The following is a 23,083-nucleotide window of genomic DNA, read 5'->3' on the forward strand; positions in this document are numbered from 1 at the left end:
TTAGCAGTACTAGCGGTATACTCCAGGCCAAAAAAAAATTATATCTAAATGAAAAGAGTAAAATTCTCTGAGCAAAATGCTGAATGTTTTAACAAAATCTGATAGCAAATTATTATAACGAAGTTATTTAGTTTTTTTGTAAGTTTAGCAATACTTTTTATAGTGTATAATTATATGCACGTCATCATGAATATGTTACGTGAGTTGATATTTTCATGTCCCCACTTTCCCTTTTCTTATGTTTTGACATGAACTTAAAGGCCCGAATTCACAAAGGTGGTTTTGAAAACCCACGGTTGAGTCCATGGTTTAAGAATTGAAAAGACTGGATACACAACTAATTCAATGCATTAGATATTTATTGCTGCAAATTACTTTATCACATGGGTTTCATATCATACAATATGTAATAGAAATATGAAAAATTATGGCCCGAATTCACAAAGGTGGTTTTGAAAACCCACGGTTGAGTCCATGGTTTATGCAGATTTCTCGTATAAATTACGCTTAATTTAGCGCGTATCAGGCGCGTATGTAAGAAATGTCCAATGCTGATGCGCGCTTTTGTCAGAGTGCGCCAAATTGACGCCTGTTACCATGGTAAAATACATGGTAAAATCTTATTCATGAGTCCACTGTTTTTATTCATGAGTCCACTCTTCAAACAGTGGATTCATGAATAAAATAGCGCATCTAACCATGGTTACAGGCGTCAATTTGGCGCACTGTGACACAAGCGCGCATCAGCATTGGACATTTCTTACATACGCGCCCGATAAGCGCTAAACTAAGCGTAATTTATATGAGAAATCTGCATAAACCATGGACTCAACCGTGGGTTTTCAAAACCACCTTTGTGAATTCGGGCCATAATTTTTCATATTTCTATTACATATTGTATGATATGAAACCCATGTGATAAAGTAATTTTGCAGCAATAAATATCTAATGCATTGAATTAGTTGTGTATCCAGTCTTTTCAATTCTTGGAGGACAAAATTTACAAGTGGGGATATGACATCGTCAATATTCTCATTGAATATTCATGAAGACATGCAAAGAACTGTTTCACCGAAATAGTATGCAAATCTTTAAAAAATTCGTAACTTCATTATTCCTTGTTTTGATCAAATTTGCAGTGCTTTGTGTGTATGCCTTTTATCACTTCAAATCATATTGTTTTCAGCTTGGAGTATCCCTTTAAACAGACGACTAAAGAATCATTATGTTTAACGTTAGTACATTTTATATGATGACTCTTTTTAACATTAAGAAAATGCATAGAATTAAGTGTATTTCAGCATCCGGTCTATAGTATATTCCAATTAGAAATGGAAATGAAAAAAAGTATGCTTGATTTATATCTTTAATTTTGTATCTTAGCATTCCCTTATTTCATAAGCTGTAACGTTTTGTATAGGATTTAAAGGATTATTGAAAGGAATATGGTTTCTCTAATGAATTTCAAAGTGCTACTATGCATCTTTGTCGTAAGCTATTTAGAATGATTTACAAATTTATTTTGTATCATAGACTCTTAATAATAATGTTTGGCCAGTCTTGTAAAACAGTTTCAATGAAGAATAGCTTCAAGCTGAATTACATAAATTGTACCACATTTTTTCATAAACCGTAGCAAATATTCTCCAAGCAATTAAAATTTACCAAAGAGATTGCTTCTTTAATATATAAGTGTTTTTTCAACTTACTTTACAAATTACCCAAGCTCTAAAAATTATCGATTTCATCATGCACAACATTAAAACTATGGTCAACGGGGAAATATAAAGGGCTGTGACCAAAATATGATTAAAAATCCTCTTTTGATTCTTCTTTTTTTTCTTCCTTTTCTTCTTCTTCTTCTCCCTTTTCTTCTTCTTCTTCTACTTTTTCTTCTCTTTCTTCTTCTTTTTCTTCTTCTTCTCTTTCTTCTTCTTTTTTTCTTCTTTTTTTCTTCTCTTTTTTCTTCTTCTTCTCCTCCTCCTTCTTCTTCATCTTCTCTTCTTCTTTTTTTCCTTCTTTTTTTGTTTTCTTCTCCTTTCTCTTCTTCTCCTCTTCCTCCTCCTCCTCCTCCTCCTTTTCTTCTTCTTCTTCTTCCTCTTCTCTTTCTCATTCCTCTTCTTCTTTCCCCTCCTCCTCTTCTCCTTCTTACATTTATAGTACATCCCTCGTTTAGAGTATCGCAGTACTTGTACAGAAAAGGTGCAGTCGCAGGAACATCATCTAACAATGTGTTGTTTTGTTTTTGCATTGATTCATTTCCCCCCAGATCTCCAAAAGGAATATGCTCTACAACATGATGAAGGGGGTTCGAATTCAGAGGAAGTCGACAGCAACGACGCCCTTGAAGAAAAATCCGAAAATGAGCCTTCAGAGAAGGAACTGTGTAATATGGACAGGCCTGATACTATACCTTGTACATTGAAAAGCCAGATGATATCAAGTCCTAAGATGAATGCTCGAGCCGCATTTTGCTATGAACCATTTGTGATGTTGGGACACCATGTGATAGAAAACATCAGAACTCTGTGGGAAAAGATGTGGATCCCAACAAGTGAAGATGCCCTGGCAAGCGGCTAAGTTATGCAAGAATTCCAAATGTGCAGCCCTTGAGTGGGGTTATTATTATTTTTCCAACTGGGGAACCTTTACAGAACTTGAGATGAGCATATATATTTCGACAGTTGCTGTTTCATCCAAGACCTGAATTTATGTGTCATTTTTTAAGTCGACTAAAATGGTCAAGGATTTAATTTGTATCTGTTTATGCAGTCTTTGTCTCCTTCACACAATAAAACGTGCGTCTTTAATGGCAAAAGCGTTGACCATCTGTTGCATTTCGTTTGTCCCAACTTGACTCGTTAAATGGGATGAGCTGTTTAACATAAAAATTTGCATGTACATTATATGCACATTCATATTATATTCCAATGTATCTCATTTTTATCACACTTTAAGTTCTTTTTACTTGAAGATCAAATTACCCAGTAAGTACCAGTTGATTTTTCAACTTGTCTTCAAATGTTACGTAATAATGCGCCAGCTTACATTTTCGTCTACTAAGATTACTTAGTGGAGAAGCCGTAAACACTAGCAAACCAATGTACTGAGCATGCTCAGTGTGCAAAGCTTATCAAAATGGAGGACAAGATTTCTGGCCAAATTATTTTATAATTTCAAGATATTTCCTGCAATTGAAGATATTGACGCTTGCAAGATATCCAAAGTGTTAGATGCAGGTAGGATAATTAACTTTGATATATGTTTTATATACTTATTAGTTTATTTTTGTCAGGTTTGACAAAAGAATGTTCGAAAACCACCTGTGTCTTTAGCTGACCTGCCAATGCCCTTCAGTGCCCCGCCGTTTCTCAATAGACTGAATGACATTTCAGCTTTTTGACTCCGCTCTCGAAGCCGTAATAAAGATACTAGCTATTCATAAAAATTATAGTGTCATTGAACCCGAGCAAGGTCGGGATATAGTTCTTGAAAGATAGACAATCAGACCTTTTTTCTCAGCTTAACCCATGCATAATTAACTTGGACATGTGCTGTAAAATTTGATATGCTAATGTTCGAGTTTAGCTAGTTCATGATCATGAGAGACTTGACTTGAGACTTAGTCTTGTTCCTTGACTTGAGACTTAGTCTTGAGACTTGGTCTTGTTCATTGACTTGAGTCAATTAATGAGAGTGACAATGACGAAATGACATGATTGTTGTCTTTTCTGTGAGTTGACAACATCATTTCATAACTTGTATTTTGGTTTGGTTAGTTTGTCATTCTGGAGGGGCTTATGTGTTAACTCTTTACTAGTCACTACAACTTGCTAATCTTAAATATGTGGGTACAAATCTAACATTGAAAATAAAAACAAAAATCTGACCCTATAACAGAAATATTGTAAAATGGTTTTTGAAATCTTATTACTTTTTTTGAGTATGCATGTACTATATTTTACTTCATTACCACTCTTCCAATGATATAATTAAAGAGAAAGTTCACCGTACAAAATATATTGGTGAATGTTTTATGAAAATCCATCAAAGATTAGAAAAGTTATTAGAATTTTGTTATTTGTGTGACAATATGCAAGAAACTTTCCACGTATCATGAATAAAAAGCATCAATGAACTTCCATTTTGTTAAAAAAAATAAGAAATTATTTTGTACCTTATATCATCAGCAGACAAATCATTTCACTCCCACTCCTGAAAGAAAAAGAAAACTAGTCACATTGAACCATTAAGAAAGACATTTATGCATTTATATTACATAGCATATGAGACAGCTACTGGTACATGTATGTCACATCACAAATCTAAACGTAAAAAATCTAATAACTTAATGTTTGATGGATTTTTCTCAAACCTTCAGCAATATTTTGTTTTTTTTTCTGGCACTTTTACTACTAACTTTTCATCAGGGTGTACTTCCCCTTCAATTTCATTTGTGAAAATATAATGCAGGGAGATTTTTTTTTAATTGTTAAATGTTATCAAATGATTTTATTCCTCATTCAGGAAATTTTTTCTTTATGTTGACTTTGCTCTGAAAAACAATGAGTTTTTAAAGTTTACATCAATGACTGTTTCTAAAGTTATGGCCCCTTCATCACTCATTTAGTAGGCCTATGTGAAATCAAATGTATTTGTGAATACGGTGTTGATTCAATATGTTGTTTCAGAAACAATGTTTGTCAAAACAATGATATCTATATCAAAATACCACTGTACATGTATCTGGCAAATGTATCTGGCATGTTGTAATTTATTATTAAAGGACTTTGTACATGATATTTCATGGCATTTGCATGTTATATAGTGTTTTTAATATCCCTGCTTGTAACTTCTCTTGCTCTCTCTCTCTCTGCCTTCCCTCTGTCAATTTATTGAACACAATAAATACTAGGATATGACACCTACTTCCATTTTTTAATCCAAATGCAAAATCATTACCAATCCCCCCCCCTTTCAATCAACCAATTCTCATACTGAGTAGATTGGTATGGATACATTTTTAAATTGAGGATAATGTCCAAAAATACTAAAAGAAAGATGGTGGTGGTAACAATCATTGTTGGGGTTGTGGTCTTTTTTTTCAGATACTATGACAAAGGGAACTTTTTTTGCATCTTTTTTGTCAAGCTATTTTTCTTATCTCACCAGCTTAAATTAGCTACATTATAGTCCACTTATAGTACAGGGGCTCTTTGATTTTTTTTTTTTTTTTGGGTGGGGGGGTATTTTGCAGGCAAATCAATCCCAATCTGTATATTTTTTCCTGATATTGTGACTAGTGCTCAAAGGTCAGACCCATTCCAGGAAAATGTTGATTTGAATAAAAAGAGAAAAATAAAACCAGACTAATGCTAAAAGTTTCATTAAAATTGGATGTAAAACAAGAAAGTTATGACATTTTAAAGTTTTGCTTATTTTTCACAAAACAATGATATACTTGAGTCAGTGATGAAACAGCAGATGATGTCCCTCACTCACTATTTCTTTTGTTTTTTAATTGTTTTATATACTATTAGTTATTTTTTTACAGATTTGACAACAAGGACAAACTTGAGTAAATCATAGTAAGCAAATGCTTATTCCACATGTTCAGGAGGAATTTATCAATTTCTCACTTTACATTGAGGAAAAAATCAAAATATTTCATAATTCATATGATAAGATACATAGTGAGTGGCTGATGTCATCAGTCTCCCCATTTGCATACCGACCAGGTTGTGTATTTTGTGAAATTAAGCAAAACTTTAAAATGTCATGTAACTTTCTTATTTTACAGTTTTATGCTTGTTAGATTTTTCTCTTTTTATTAAAATCAACTTCTACTTATGGTGTACATGTACTTGTCTTTAAATGATGATGATGATGATGATTATGTTTATTGTAATGGTGATGGTGCTCGGATGACAATGAGATAGATAATGGCATTGATTGAAAAGATGAGGATGGTTAGCTAATAATGTTGATGATAGTGACAATAATGATGATGATGATGGTGGTGATGATGACAATGATGACTATGATGACGATGATGATGATGATGATGATGAGGATGATGATGGAGACGATGATGGTGGAGATAATGATAATGATGATAGTGATGATGATGACAATGATGATGGTGGTGGTGATGGTAATGAAAGTGACCAATATTCAATATAGCCACTGTGATGATTGATGAAGAAGATGATGATGAAGATGATAGTGACGATGATGATGACAATGTTTATTGTAATTGTGATGGTGAGGATGACAATGACTAGATAATGGCAATGATTTAAATGATGAGGATAATCAGCCTGTTGATGATAGTGAAAATAAATGAATAATGATGGTGATAATGATGATGATGATGGTGATGATGGTGATGATGATGGTGATAATGGTGATGATGATGATGGTGATGATGGTGGTGGTGGTGGCGGTGGTGGTGGTGATGATGATGATGATGATGACGATGATGACGATGATAGCAGAGGATAATCCATGCACATTCATATTCCTAGTGTATGTGTACGTGTATAGAAATCTCATAATTCAGAATCAACAGAAAAAGAGTCCATATTTTTCTCATAAAAATCACCTTGAACAGGATAAATCATTGAAACTGAAGCTTTATCAGACATGAATTGACGAAGCTCCACAATTTTTTTGAAATCCCGAACATGGTATGATACTTATCACATTACAACACAGTCATGCTTTTTTGCACTCAAAATTGGTCTCTTGCCTCTTCAACTTTTGTTTTTTAAATTCACTCTTATTCCACTGGCTGTACAGTACTATACAATATTAGCTATTGTTGATTTTTTTTGTACAAGTCAGTATGAAACAAAATAATACATGTATAGAGTGCAAGAGGATCAGGTGTGATTAAATATGATTTACATTAAATTTGAATTGTAAATTAAGTTGATTAGATTTATCCAAATTATATTTCTTGTGTATAACCACCAAATTCATTGTCATTCAATGCTTGGACAGTCCTCCCTTTTATTTCTTTTTTGTGGATACTGAATATTGGAGCTCATTGACTGTCCCCTTTAAACTCACTGAACACATCTGTACCTTTCTTTTGTGTAACCACCAAATTCATTATCAGCCAGCACTGAAGATTTCTTTGTTAAAAATTGTATTATTGAAGTGCTTGTTCATGAATTCCAGCATGTGTTTGCATATGAGTAATATGAGGCAATGATTTAGAACAGGTAGTCTTGCAAGCAGCCCTCAGACCTTTCATTATCTTTATTCTTTTTTAATATAAAACAAATGAAGCTAGATCATGATTTCACAGAGAAGTAGCAATAATCTTATAAGAAATGTAAAAAATGCCCTCTGTAAAATGGAAGAAGGAATAGAAATGAAAATAGAATAACAAAATTGAGGGAGAGAGAAAGAAAAAGAGAGAAAGGGAGAGGGATACATGTACATGTAGACTGTATAATGTTGCATACACCAGCACAAACACAATTGTGCTTCCATTGTACAATGTGGAGTACATTGTGTTCTTTTACACTATGCTATTGGTGTGCTCTGTGTATGCATATACTCACCCAATTAAGCTTTGAATCTTGTCTCAAAGTGATCCAGTAATATAATGTTGAATCATGTTATGACCTCAAAAATAAATATAGATAGAAGTAACAATAAAGAAAATATGGGTTTCATTCAACAACAAAAAAGATGAGAGTAAGAAAAAGAAATGAACTACATGTATTGCCTAAAAGTCATTTGACAGATCTGGGGTACAGAAACCTGAATACTTTGGAAAAAAAATAATATTTTTAGGAGGTAAATTTCTTGCCCTATGATATGACAGCTCAATCAAGAAAAATGAGAAAGGAAAACAAACTTCTGTCTGTTGAAATCAAATTCTGAATGTCCCATCAACTCTAAAACACAGTATCGCTTTTCATAGGCTGTTTCCATGGCATAAAATGTGAAAGAAGAGAAGATCTATGCTGATCTTTAAAATGAAATTCTTTCACTGCTTGTTGTGGCAGGAAGACCAGTTTCATTATCTAAATTGATTGAAAAACATCAAGCTTAATTTTCCTTGTTCATTTCTTCTTGTTTAAGCTGTAATAAGGGCAGGAAATAGGTTTTCTCAAAATGTTATTTCACTTTGAAACTCAGATGCTGCCTATCAAGTGACATACTCTCTCTTCACTCATTTTTTTTTACTTATAAAAGTATGCATGTATAGTTCCATCTATCACATGAAAGAGGAGAAAGCATTAATTAATTTCGATTGATCACAAAATTATAATAATTATGGATTTTTTCGAGGATTTACTGAGAATAATCTGACAATGTAAAGTCTTGAACATTCAGGGGCAGGTGCATGTATGAAGACCTCTTTAGCCTTCAATCATTCAGCATATTCAGACCAACTTGATTTAGAAAATGCTTGTAAATTTATTATAATTTTTGTAAGCCTAAAAAAAAGTAATATTTCTTCAACATTCATTACGACTGGAAGCAGACCTTCTCAGGCTAAGTTCCCAAAATTACAAAAATAAAAGGTGGGGTGTGATTAGCAGGCGGGGCATGTAATTCAGAATCGTTTGCGCCTATTTAGTTGCTAGGTTGAGAGAGTTCTCATCATTTGCTTGAACACACGTCAAGAAGACCTGCGAGAGTTTCGTAATTTTGACAATGAAGTTTGTACTATTTAGGGGGATATTTTCTTTGCCCCAACCCTGGTATTTTGTGACCGAGGAAGGTCAGGGTAAATTTCCTGATCAGAAAGTTCCTGTTCTCAAATTTGTAGTCTGTCTGAATACATCTTCATTCAGCTGTGCATTAACCTAGCCTAGTTCATTTTGGAGCCTTCCCTCCGTTACCACTAAAAGGCAAAATTGCTGGTGTGTTTTGGGGATGTTTATGTATTGTGTGTGTAAATATTAGCATGTATACACAGAAGATGTAATAATTCATACACGACACACAGAGCTGAGAGAGAGAGAGAGAGAGAGAGAGAACTGGAGTAACAAGCACATGCACTGAGAGAGTGATGGGGGGGCGACGTTCTGTGCTTGGCTACACATATGTATGTATTTTGGCACAAGCCATGTGTTGCACATTGCACACAATGTAATTTGCATGGAACAAGGAACAAGTGCAATAAAACCTGTTTGTGTTGTGCTACTCCATTATAATGCAAATATAGGTCAATGGGATCAAGGGTTTGGTGCCATGTATTTCCAAACTTACATACATGTAGTTATACTGTATGTCTGCTCATTAGGGCTACTATGGCAAGTGGTAGGGACAACTTTCCTATATAGACCATATACTAATTATCAGGGATTTGTGGTTTCTCCAAAGCACATCTACCTATTCCATTGGACAAGTTGTACTATGTCCTCATGAAAAAAAAAATTAAATTTGAAGTAATACTTATGAGGAAAAAAAGACTTTAAGAACTATAATTTATGAATTGGGTATACGGAAGAGTACAAGTCCTTGGGCCTGTTGCATAAAAAATTTTACCTGAGAAATCTCCGGTAAAAAATGAAAACTAAGGTTAGTCTGATTTCTGCCATTGACTAAACACAGGGCAAAAACTCTGGTAAAAATAACCTGAGTTTTCTCAGGTAAAAAGTTTTATGCAACAGGCAACTTGTCTTTTATAACTATGACATCACCAATGCTGCTGATTTGAAGTCTCCATCTGTGTAATACAGTATACACGAAAGGGATTACCAATTTATTACAACTTTAGAAAATTTATAACTTTCTTTTTATTTTTCTTATATTCTTAAAACTTTCACCAGATCCACTTGTCTGATTTTTCCATTTTCATCTCACCTGCATAGCACAGCAGGACTATAGGCGCCGCTTTTCTGACGCCGGTGTCGTCGTCAAAATCATTTCTTAAAGGACAAGTCCACCCCAACAAAAAATTGATTTGAATAAAAAGAGAAAAATTCAACAAGCATAACACTGAAAATTTCATTTTGATGAATTTTCAGCATTGTGCTTGTCTGATTTTTCTCTATTGATTCAATTCAACATTTTTCTGAGGTGGACTTGACCTTTAACTAAAGGGTAAGATTTTGAAATTTCATCAAAACTTAGAAAGTGTATGGTCCTAATTCATGAAACTTTATAAACATAATCAAGTATTACTGAACATTCTGTCAGAGTCTCACGTCACATGACCAAGGTCAAAGGTCATTAAGGGTCAAAAAAACTTTGGCCATGTTGGGTGTATTTGATGATTTCCATCAGAACTTTGAAAGTTTATGGACCTGATTCATAAAAATTGGACATACATGTAAGAGTAATCAGGTATCACCAAACATCCTGTGCGAGTTTTAGGTCACATGACGAAGGTCAAAGTTTAATGAACTTTGACCATGTTGGGGATATTAATTGAATTACCATCATAGCTCTGAAAGTGTATTATTCTAGTTCATAAACTTTTGGCATAAGAGTAATCAAGTATCACTGAAAATCCTGTGTGAGTTTCAGGTCACATTCTGACCAAGGCCAAAGGTCATAAAATGTTCAACAAGTCCTTTCATGAAACGCTCCTCAGAGCACAGTCTAAAGAAAGCAAATAATTTGTGAAATAATTAGGGGGTTAAATGAGGAAAAAACTGTGCAGAATTGAAGTTGAAAATGACTCTGACTCTTTTGAAGGAGCCGTTATGATTAAATCAACAAAAAATGAAAACTTGGTCATCTCAGTTTGAAACGGGTTTTCCTTTATGGTTCATATTGAAATATAATGTAGCACTCTGTTTTGTGTATGGTGGCACAAACTGTTGAGGATCTGTATGGAAATTGAATTTAAAAATTTTATAAAGTACCAAAGTAATGACATGACAACAAAATTTTGCATTTCAACATTTTTGTCTCGCTTGCATAGCAGATTGAGAAATAGGAGCCGCTTTTCCAATGGCGGCGGAGTCGTCATTGAAATCTTAACCAAGGTTAAGTTTTTGAAATGTCCTCATAACTAAATAAGAAAGTATATGGACCTGTTCATGAAACATAGAAATAAGGGTAATCAAGTATTACTGATTATCCTGCCCAAGTTTCAGGTCACATGACCAAGGTCAAAAGTCATTTATGGTCAATGAACTTAGACCATGTTGGGGGAATCAATATCAAAATCTTTGACAGCCAGAGGCTTTCCACTTGTTTTTACCATATGATACTCCAATGATATAAAAAAGCATGTCACATAAATGTATTACAATAATGCCTTGTACTCTTGCACATTACAAACATGAGCTGGTTTAATAAACTCGGTTTAATAAACTCTGGCTACAGGTTGGTAGAGCATGCTTTCACTTTGCCACAATGTCCAAGCTTCCCTTTAGCACATGCCCATAATTGATGGCACTAAACCATGAATCCCAAAGATTGATTCTTATTAGTGGTGGGCTATAGAATGTTGATGTTCCAGATCACAGAGAGGACCAGCTCCATAGATGCAGCTTGTGCTCCTGAGTATTTTGGCACCATTTTCAGAAAAATAGGTCAAACATTTGAGGGGATGCCACCCAAAAAATGATTTGGGGCAAAAAGGTTGTTGACCCTAACCTATTTTTGTCAAAATTGTATATCTCGGCTTCTGCATAAGCTATTTTAATGATTTTTGCAGCAATTTTTACGTTGTATTGTTGGACAAGGAATTCACTTTTAACAATAAAAAGATGAATAAACGTTGTCTTTGTACTCAAAATTAAGCCCTTACTTAATTTGGAAGTGTGTCAATTTGACCTCCCATTGACGAATTTCATCACTACATGACCGCAAGGAATTTTTTGGCCTCGCCGCTCTGTGATGTTTTACTTTCTAGCCTTGCGCATCTACCGAGACCAAAGTACAATACATCATGACAATATTAAAATACTTTTCATGAACAGTCACAGTGGATTAAGATCAGAAATAAAAAAAATCATGTAAGGTTCAGTGTGAAAGCTCCCAGAGCCCTGGAAAATCCCAGTTCACTGCAATGTTAAAGCCTATCCACTGATTCAGATTAAGAAACATGTAGTAGGATGTGACAAGCACATGTACATGTAGCCCCAAAAAATCAAAAATAGACTGAAGATGCATATTAAGACAAGTGTCTGACTCTTTTCATTTGAAGTGATTACCCAGCCTACCTGGATGTGTCCTAGTCCTACATTTTGGTTTACATTGGAAAAGATGGTCTAGATAGAGCCAGTGGGATGGACATAAGAGAGAGAGGGAGAGAGAGATTCTGGCAGGATAAAAATTATGCAGGATAGAAGTGCCACAAAGAGCAAACTTCTTTTTAAAGCCCCTCATATTGTCATTTGGGGTCTTTTGCAACTGTAGTAAATTTTGCCTGGTGAGGTCAGAAGTAGCCCAATTTTTGGGGGGTCATTTTTCTCCTTATGTACTTTGAAATATACTGTACAATACATGTATAATATTAATAACAAATACTGAGTCGCATGTATGCTTCTATCATGGGGAAAAGAATGGTTTCAGGCAACATGGACAATTATTAACCCTTTGAACCCCAAAAGTCAGAATACCTGCTTCAAGTCATGTGATGCGAAAGGCAAGGGTTTTAGATATTGGATGACCTTTAAAAGTGACGTCATTTTAGAGGTATTCAGTCGATAACTTTGATTTATAGTTTCATTGTTTGTTAGCTTTCCTTTAGGTTCTAGCATATAAAAAATGACCAAAATAGTGCCTGGGATAATTCACGGCAAGTCGTATACATGTACGTACTACACTTAAGCCACATGTATTATTGAATTTTCTACCGTCAAATTTTTTAGACAGAATTTGAGATTATCATTAACTGTAGTACAGAAAGCTAAACAACATCAGCTGGGCCAGGCCGGGTATCAGTGGATTATAAGGTCCCGCTGACATGGCTGGGTTAAAATCCTAACAATATGAGATCATTTATATCAAGTGCTATGTATTCCTTGATAAGCTTTATACTTGCTTATAATTCAGGGTGAGGGTCGTGATCGTCCCAATTAATTCAGGTTTCAAAGGGTTAAAAGTTAAAGTGAATTCATTACATGTGTATGACAAAAAAGTGTAGCTGCTCGCATGTGATGTCACAGAAATTTTGTCTTTTCACCAGAAGTTTCAATTGTGTTATGCAGATTTATCATCATGTTTCATTCAAGACTCCTTTGCTGAAAGCATGCATTTATGATTTGACTTTTCTTAGTTTTCATGATATTGATAGGCATCATTACCATGTACAGTGTAAACAAATTTGTCCATGGTGTTTAACCTTGTTACATATTTGAATTCTCTTTAGAAAAAATAAGTCTCTTAATATTCTTTTCTGGATTTTTGTCAAACTTTCTTAAACTTTTTTTAACTTCATTTTTTTCCTTTAACAAAATCCGGCTTGATGTCATAACAGTGTGGGCTTTCTCTTAAACAAAAGAAGCCATTCACTGAAAGATTCATACATTACTTTTATCTTTTTAAAATACATTTTAGAGTTTAGACCACACCATCACAATTTTTTATTTATTTTTGCAGGATCACAAGGGAAGGGGTACTCACTGACACTCACAATCTTGATGAGTTACATTCTGCATTACCCTTGCAACAACCAGCTGTAGTTCTTTTATAGCGGAGGAAGAATAAGGCAAGGATACCAAGATGTCTTCAGACCTGACCTCAATCAGCAGATTCCGGTGGATGATCGTTTTGCTTGCTGATGAATTTGAGAAAACTGACTTGGACAGGGCTAAAAGTCTTGTCAAGGTAGATTTTGTGTAATTGGATTGGGGAGAGGGTTAATGAATTTGCCCTTTGTTTCGATACCCCCCCCCCCTTCTCTCTCTCTCTCTCTCTCTCCCTGTCCCTCTTTCTCTATTTTTTTTTACTCTTGCTTTTTGTTTGATTCTTTTCTCTTTTAAATAGTTTTTCATGGTTTTCCTCATGGTATTTATAGCTATTATGGCCCATGGACCTATGATATTTGATGATTTGGTGTTCCACAGGGAGGTCTAGTTGGGGTTGGGCCTTCATTATTCAACATTATGTCTTCAACATAATGTCTTTAATAGGTACCTTTACAAAAGTCTGATCGACATATTTTTGCACAAATCCTAGCATAAATCCAGGATTGTGGCTTTCCCTTATTCCCTGTTGTGTTCTACATTGGACAATTCAGAGAGGAAGCAACTCCTAGCATGCTTCCTGCAGAAAGACACATCTCAGACTGTTCATAAATGTAAATTTGAACAAAATTAAGCAGTATGACAACCAAAGTGCTTTGATCAAGAAATAAACAAATGTGTCAGTTGATCCCAGTAGAAAACCAGTAATTTGCTGGATGTTATTATGCAAAATACATGTAAGGATGGTATTTGTGTTGATTTGTCAAGTCTTTTTTAAGCAGTTACCGTACACATGCCACTTTATAAAACCTGTGTTGCCAAGTTTCAGCATATTCTGGTTTTTGTCTCACCTGCATAGCAGAATGAGACTATAGGCGCCACTTTTCCGATGGCGGCGGCGTCAACATCAAATCTTAACCTGAGGTTAAGTTTTTGAAATGAATCTTGGCCATAAGGTTAATCAAGTATTACTGAACATCCTGTTAGAGTTTCATGTCACATGACCAAGGTCAAAGGTCATTTAGGGTCAATGAACTTAGACCATGTTGGGGGAATCAACATCAAAATCTTAACCTGAGGTTAAGTTTTTGAAATGTCATCATAACTTAGAAAATATATGGACCTAGTTCATTAAACTTGGACATAAGGTCAATCAAGTATCACTGAACATCCTGCATGAGTTTCATGTCACATGACCAAGGTCAAAGGTCATTTAGGATCAATGAACTTTGGCCGAATGGGGGTATTTGTTGAATTATCATCATAACTATGATAGTATGTTGGTCTAGTTCATAAAACTTAGACATAATAGTAATCAAGTATCACTGAACACCCTGTGCAAGTTTCAGGTCACATGATCAAGGTCAAAGGTCATTTAGCATCAATGAACTTTGGCCGATTGGGGGTATTTGTTGAATTACCATCATAACTTTGAAAGTATGTTGGTCTAGTTCATAAAACTTGGACATAAGAGTAATCAAGTATTACTGAACATCCTGTGCGTATTTTAGGTCACATGACCAAGGTCAAAGGTCAATGAACTTTTGCCATAATGGGGGTATCTGTTGAATTACCATCATAACTTTGCAAGTTTATTGATCTTACTTTTGAAACTTGAACATACAAGTAATCAAGTATCACTGAATATCCTGTGCAAGTTTCAGTTCACATGATCAAGGTCAAAGGTCATGTGAGGTCAATGAATTTTGGCTCATTGGGGGATTTGTTGAATTATCATCCTATCTCTGTAAGTGTATTGGTCTAGTTCATAAAACGTGGAAATAAGAGTAACCAAGTATCACTGAGCATCTTGTGTGAGTTATAGTAGTTTTCAAAGTCAGTAATGCTGCTATGTTGAATCGCGTGATGCAGGTGAGACGGGTCATTTTTTCTTTCATTCTAGTGATAGTTTTATAGAGTTTCCCAAATTTCCTGACCAGACCCCTTTAAAATATTTTCTATTTAACAAGAAAAAAATCTTTATAGTCAAACCTCATCTATCTGACCATTATTTATCAGGATAAGTCTTTAATCGGCCATTTCTCCCAACCTTGCTAACTGTTGCATGTACTGTAGCTAGTAATTTACAATTTTATTTTATTTAAGTTTCATTTTGTATGAACATAACAAAATAATTTAGAATAACCCCAACCCCAAAGAAATAGATATTCTATGACAATAGACCAATCTGACCTAGAATTTTCTTTTAAGTTGTGTCCCACTTCTTAAATCTCATATACAGACAGACCTCCAGTCCCAACGCAATCAGCTAATGAAGATCAGACTATTGCTTTTTCCTAACTGAATTATTTCCACTTCTTGACCTACATGTAACATAACAGGATAGGCTGGGGCCTGCATACCAGAAGATAGATGAGCCTCTTGCATTCTTTGATGAGCTGGAGAACCAGAACCTCATAAACGATGGAGACACCAACTACCTGAAGACGTTGCTGGAGCACGTCTCCCGCAATGATCTGATTGAGCAGGTGGAAAACTATGAGAGGGAGCGCAAGGTGGTGGTTCGCCAAGTCTTCCGAAATCCTTCACTCTTGGAAGGGCCCTTCTTTGGGCGGAAGGAGATCATGGATAGGTGAGGTCCCACAAATGATATCAGGAAAGACTTCTTCAGAGGGCCTGCATTATCCCAAGGCGATGAAGGTCTTAGGTGCCCAACTTATCAGACTTACAGCCCCAAATCCCCGTTACTGACAGTGGTTCAGTAGCGTTTTATTCTATAGATAAAAAATTATCCTGTCCTCAGTGGCGGACTGTGACGCGGAGGAAACAAAGCATTGGAGCGGCACAGCATTGTTCACAAACAATACATTGCCCCTCAAATGCTTTGTATCCTCCGGGTCACGATCAGCCACTACCTGTCCTTCTGAGGGCTTACTGTGAGGGCTGCTTCTTTGGTTTTGAACAGCCAACCTGCACCCGATCCTGGTGTGTCCTGCAGACGGCCCTTCAACATCAACACTTTTAGGACATGGCTACATTTTTATATGACAACACAAATGGGAAAACTTAGAAAATGGTACAAACACAATTATAAATGGCCAATGAGCAGTGCATCACGCCAAATTAAGTGTCCTTTAAAAAGTGCCTGTGTTTAGAAAGTTGCTCTAATATGCACACACATTTATCAAAATATGCTTTAGGGCTTAATTGATGCTGTGGTTTGAGATCAGCGTTTATTGAAAATTTATATATACTTTTGGCTTATACAAATAAACCCTAGGTCAGACACTAAAGCAACAAACATAAAATGAGGGCATTTTTACAAATCATGTCTCATTTTTATACCCACCTCCAGATAAAGTTTGAAGGGAGTATATCCAAATCGGCTTACGAATGGGAACCAGACATTTTCTTCAATCACAGGTTATTGCATGCCCCCCTAAAACCCAATGAAAATGAATTTTAAGATAAACATGAATTCAGGGAAACAAGTTTATCAAGTTGTTAAACTTTTTATTTTGTGTCAATTCCAAATAACAAATCTTGTTGAAAATTGCATGACTCAGTGGCTTTGTAGTGTTGCTTATAGTCCTATTTGCAGCTGCTTTTTTTTAATGACTATCCTATCAAGAATTTACTCCTTTCAAATACTGAATACTATAATCGCTGTTATTTTTACCGGATTAATTTTTTGTGCTTGGCGGCTTCAAAACATATTCGCGGGTTCTTGAATGTGCGCTGCACAAAGTTCTTCCCCATTTGTGAATGGTTTTCACTAACATTTCAGCAACGAAATTGTATTTTCTGATCATAATTCTAGCTCTAAATCAGCATAATTCTGCATTGTTTTGATCCAATCATTAGCTTTTGTGACAATAAGTGCAACTTTTTTTTTGCGGGGCGGACATCAGGGAAGGCAAAACGGAGGTGCTGCTGGCCTGGTATGGACTGCCGAGCACCAGGTAAGGACCGGGGGAATTACGGCTATTCGAAGTGCATTGGATCAATCAACAAACCTTGGCGATCAAGAAGACATTTTCTTAAACACTAAGCAGATCTAAACACCAATCAAACAGCAAAAGCAACTGATATTTCAAGCAATATCATAATTTAAATAACGATAAGCGACTGTTAAAAAAAATGATCGCATTGGAACAAATTCTTGCGATGCATATGATTTTGGAGCTCAAGCTTGCTTGGTTAAATGTTACCCTCTAGGTCAAATTATGCAGTCTCTTTGCTAAAACGATACAATTAAAACTTGCATTAAAATAGATGTTCATTAATTCACGTGTTTTCAAATTTGCGCTCGCCGATCTTGCTGCGAAATCCACAAAAATTCCAATTTTACAGTACTCTAATTCATGCCAGGGTTCATGTGAAAAGGAAATTGACCAAGAAACAAATCTCGATCTTTATGTGTCCACTAAGTTCTGATAGAAAATCACATAGATACATGTCAACATTAACCCTGGAAGACCCTTTTAATGATCCTTGTGGCAAATAATGAACAACTTCCATATTGCACCGAAGCTAGTGAATAACTTCCTCAGTGGCCCATTTAGTAATGAAAACAAATTATGAGGTGTAATGGGGTTGACAGAGAGGTATTCTAAAACAGATGGGACGCTGCTATGCAGCTTGACTCATCAGATTTTTTTTTTTACATGTACCATGTCGCTTTTAGATCATCTGCCAAATTTTATATTTTGCAGTAAGAAAATGTCATTTTCTTTGATACTTTATTCTGTAGAACAATGAATTTGTTAAGTTACATAAGCCAAAGCCTTGGCAAGCAAAATCCATCATTCAAATTTCTTTTGAAAGATTTGATGTAGCTTAGGCTCATATGGTCCTATTTAATGTAGAATGCATAGGGATGAGAAAAAAAATTGATTCTAGTTAAAAAAGAATGAATTTGATTTCATGAAATCCAGCATAAGAACTATAATGGTGGCAAGTTATTCAAAACCGCTGGGATTCCCATTCTGCAACGAGTAACTTAAGGATGGTTGCAGATTGTTTTTTTTTTTTTAACTTGTAACAATGATCGTGACAAGGAATAAACAGGCAATTTTCATCCTGGGTTTTCCCGCACAACAAAGAAAACTGTTTAGAAGCAACGGGGCATTCATCTTTTTTTTTCTAAATTCCCCTTCTCTTTACGATATTGCAAAATGCCTTCATATTACCTCATAGAAATCCCCAGCTTGCGTGTCTTTTAAAGGTAAAATATGGACTTTGAAAATTAAATGTAGATGGAGAGAGATTCTGAATGTATGCTGAAAGTGCCGGACAGATGTTAGAAAGTCATACGGAAGCCTGTATATTCAGCGCTAATTTGCTACATGTATGAAGCCATAGAGATAGTCACATGCTTATTTTCAGGTCATTGCCAGCCAGTCTTGGTGGCTTTCTGTATTGAAAGCTGAAATTCAAAACTACAGACCGTGACCTTTTGTTTCTATCTTGATTGAAAGGAACCCAAAAATGCTGTCTATGTCATGAAAATAAAGAAATTTATTCAAGATTGTGCTGCTTTTCTTTCATATAGTAAGCATATGCGATTCCCTGCATTTTGGTTCATGAGTAATGTCAACAATGCGTTCGGTACACCCCCACTGGTTCATGAACTCATGTGTTCATAGAATGATAATGCTATTCACCTGTCGTCGGAAGCAATTTAAATGTGCGGTTCAGTTGTCTTTTGTTTGTATAGGAAATTGTGGATCAATTTGCTCTGTAGTTGGTTCTCTGTTTCTGTTAAAGGTACTGGATAGACCTGTCAATCAGAAGCTTTTCTCAAGACTATCGCACAGAAACTTACGTTATTCTCTTGGTCTAACATGCTATTCCTAATTTCTTTCTTTCCCAGAAGCAACAGGTATGTGGTGGGTTGCTGCGATTCCTTCATTTTCATATCTGATCTAAGTGGAATACAAATATTTTGCTCTTGTTTCTGACAAAACTAATCTTTTTTGATGAAGGAGATGCATTTGATTTTCATTCATGGGCATTTGAAATCATATTCTATCAAGACCAGATGTGGCATCTGTTCCTCTTCTAATTATACAAAGAGAGGCTTACATGTACATATCTTACCCATCCATCATCATCATTGATATAATCATCAATCCATTTGAATATATTCTACTGTTTTCTTTAAGTACCCTTTTTTTAGCAAATGTTGCTTACAAAGCAATTTAGAAAATGCATACTCCTGTTAAAAGATCCAATCTGCTCTTTAAAGTTTGGAAAAACCGTTGGAGAGCTGCCAAAAAAAAACGTGGAAAAACCCTCGCATGTCACTTGTAAAAAAAATCACGTGACTCTCATTCATATTCTAAATCAGCGGAGGGATATCAAAATGAGACGGTGGAAAGATTCCACTGGTAAACCCACTGCTAGACTCCTCCCCTATGACCCTGAGGTCACAGAAAATAGATGCTTCCAGAAACCCTATGGTCTCGTCAGGAAACTGATGCAATCTGCATGTAGTTGCCGTGATACAGCAAAATTGATACGTGTACCTGTTTCATTGATGGATACAATGTACACTATTATTGGCATTGCTTGGTCAAGAGAGGGCAGTCTACCCAATTGGACCAGCCAGGGGGTTCATTCAGGGAGGGTGCCATATAGACACCATGGATGAAACATCATTAAAAATTGTAAAAAATGACCTTTAGGTAAGCTATAGATGACCCCTACTGATCCAATGTTAGATGCCATTACAGTTACCTTCCCAAGATACGGACAAAGCCCTACACCAGTGCCTTTGGTCCCAATCCATCTTCCCATTTGTACTACAAGGCTCAGGGTCTGTGCTAGTAGACTAAGTGAAAATGGATAAAAGGGGGTTTCCCCAATTTATATATGCCTGAGCTTTCAACACGGTCAGGTTAATATTGCGTGCACGTGTGCTGCATGATGCGGGATGTAGACCAGGGGTCCGTTGCAGAGAGAGTTGCGTTTAAACGCAAGTCAAAAAATCAATAGCAAGGCCCAAATACGCGTTGTTGATTGGTTGTAAATTAAGTTGCGATTGATTGCAACTCCTGCTGTGGGCCCCTGAAGTTAATGTGCAATTACCCAGTATGGTATAATTTATGGTTGGTCCAAGATGTTTTTTTTTTGGGGGGGGTGGTCTAAGATACGTTTGATCGTTCAGGACTCTGCTTTACCTTTCAGACAAATAATGATAGAAATCTTGCATAACAGCGAGTCCTGCAGGAGGGGAGGGGATTACAGGAAGTACCATTGGTTAAGGTGATGGAATATCTTTTTATTTCCTAAGCTATGTAGCATTAGAGCAGTACGGGTCATCTATAGCTTTTTTTTATATTAAGTAAACTACCACTGACAGGAATGATATTGTGTGTATTTATATTGCTATAAAGCCATAAGGTGGTTATTTGCTTCATTATATGATGCCAGATACAACTTGAATACCGAGAGGAAAAAAAAAAATTAAAAAACAAAAAATAAATAAGTCACATAGTCCCAGACAACTGTCGGTGAAACCAAATAGTCATGGGTATTATGCTTATTGAGGGGGCCGAGGTTGCACTTTACTAAAAAAATGCAGTGTGTATCGATTGAAAATATATGGTGATAAGATGCATCCCTTGCGGACTCGTATACGCAAGAAGAAGTCATTTACACAAAGAATCACACTCACAATCTTCAATCAATAATATATTATTGAGGAGGAAACCGGGTTGTACAACAACAAAAATGCACTCTATACAGATTAAAGAGGTGCGGCGATAAGATGCATCCCTGGCGGATTCCTTTTCCCCAGTTGGAAACAACTCAGTGTTTGAAAAATCTGTCCCCAATAGTCTTTGCTGGTTTGGTAAGGCCCTCTCATTTACTTAATGAAATGCTTTGATATTTACATCCTCCCTTATCTCTTCACCTAGCCCACACTTCTTCATGGTTTTTGTCTCACCTGCGAAGCAAAGTGAGACTATAGGCGCCGCTTTTCCGACGGCGGCGGCGTCAACATCAAATCTTAACCTGAGGTTAAGTTTTTGAAATGACGTCATAACTTAGAAAGTATATGGACCTAGTTAATAAAACTTGGCCATAAGGTTAATCAAGTATTACTGAACATCCTATTAGAGTTTCATGTCACATGACCAAGGTCAAAGGTCATTTAGGGTCAATGAACTTAGAACATGTTGGAGGAATCAACATCGAAATCTTAACCTGAGGTTAAGTTTTTGAAATATCATCATAACTTAGAAAATATATGGACCTAGTTCATGAAACTTGGACATAAGGGTAATCAAGTATCACTGAACATCCTGCATGAGTTTCACGTCACATGACCAAGGTCAAAGGTCATTTAGGGTCAATGAACTTTGGCCGAATTGGGGATATCTGTTGAATTCCCATCATAACTTTGAAAGTTTATGGATCTGATTCATGAAACTTGGACATAATAGTAATCAAGCATCACAGAACATTTTGTGCAAGTTTCAGGTCTCATGATTAAGGTCAAAGGACATTTAGGGTCAATGAACTTTGGCCGAATCGGGGGTATCTGTTGAATTACCATCATAACTTTGAAAGTTTATTGGTCTAGTTTATTAAACTTGGACATTAGAGTAATCAAGTATCACTGAACATCCTGTGCGCGTTTCAGGTCACATACCAAGGTCAAAGGTCAATGAACTTTGGCCGAATTGGGTGTATCTGTTGAATTACCATCCTAACTTTGAAAGTTTATGGATCTGATTCATGAAACTTGTACATAAGAGTAATCAAGTATCACTGAACATCCTGTTCGAGTTTCAGGTCACATGATCAAGGTCAAAGGTCATGTAAGGTCAATGAACTTTGGCCATGTTGGGGTTTTTTGTTGAATAACCATCATATCACTGTAAGTTTATTGGTCTAGTTCATAAAAAGTGGACATAAGAGTAACCATGTATCACTGAACATCTTGTGCGAGTTAGAGTAGTATTCAAAGTCAGCACTGCTGCTATATTGAACCGCGTGATACGGCCAGAGGCATTCCACTTGTCTGTTTTTAGTCTTTATTTTGATCTTTCCTGTCTATTAGAAGCAAGATGTACGTGCCACATTTGCAACAGTGGCAGATTCATCAATTTCTAAATCTCAAGAGTAAGGTTTATGGTTTTAACTGCCGGGATTTGAGGACAGTCATTTCACCACTTCATTCTCCATTATTGTTTTCCTTACAGGATTGTAGGCATACTAGACGAGACTTACGATCGTATTCACTGTATAGGTATCAGTGGAATGCCTGGTTCAGGGAAGACCCGACTGGCGAAAGAGTCCACCTATAGGCTCATCCGTTATGGACAGGTCATTTTCGTGGATCTGAGAGAGCTCCCTATGGTAGAGGATATCTTCTTTGCTATTATGCATGCCCTAGGTGTGGAGTGCCGCAGCTATGAACCTGATATGCTCTATGCTTACCTTGAGCACTACGACCCAAAGAAGCACTGTGAGTTTCTGCAGTAGGGGTAATT

At 35.9% G+C, this 23,083-nt stretch overlaps 1 protein-coding gene across 1 annotated transcript in view; it reads left to right on the forward strand.

Moving 5' to 3' along the window:
• The window catches only part of LOC121429514, a 35,432-nt gene that overhangs the window by 1,557 nt on the left and 10,792 nt on the right, over window positions 1-23,083 (forward strand). The window contains exons 2-5 of the mRNA XM_041626577.1: window positions 2,270-3,239; window positions 13,531-13,758; window positions 15,959-16,209; window positions 22,793-23,058. Of these exons, the coding sequence (XP_041482511.1) occupies window positions 13,654-13,758; window positions 15,959-16,209; window positions 22,793-23,058 (622 nt within the window). The 5' untranslated portion in view covers window positions 2,270-3,239; window positions 13,531-13,653. The remainder of the gene's footprint in view (window positions 1-2,269; window positions 3,240-13,530; window positions 13,759-15,958; window positions 16,210-22,792; window positions 23,059-23,083) is intronic.

The sequence above is a fragment of the Lytechinus variegatus genome, chromosome 16, assembly GCF_018143015.1.
Source record: "Lytechinus variegatus isolate NC3 chromosome 16, Lvar_3.0, whole genome shotgun sequence".
In the NCBI taxonomy this organism is placed as follows: Eukaryota; Metazoa; Echinodermata; class Echinoidea; order Temnopleuroida; family Toxopneustidae; genus Lytechinus; species Lytechinus variegatus.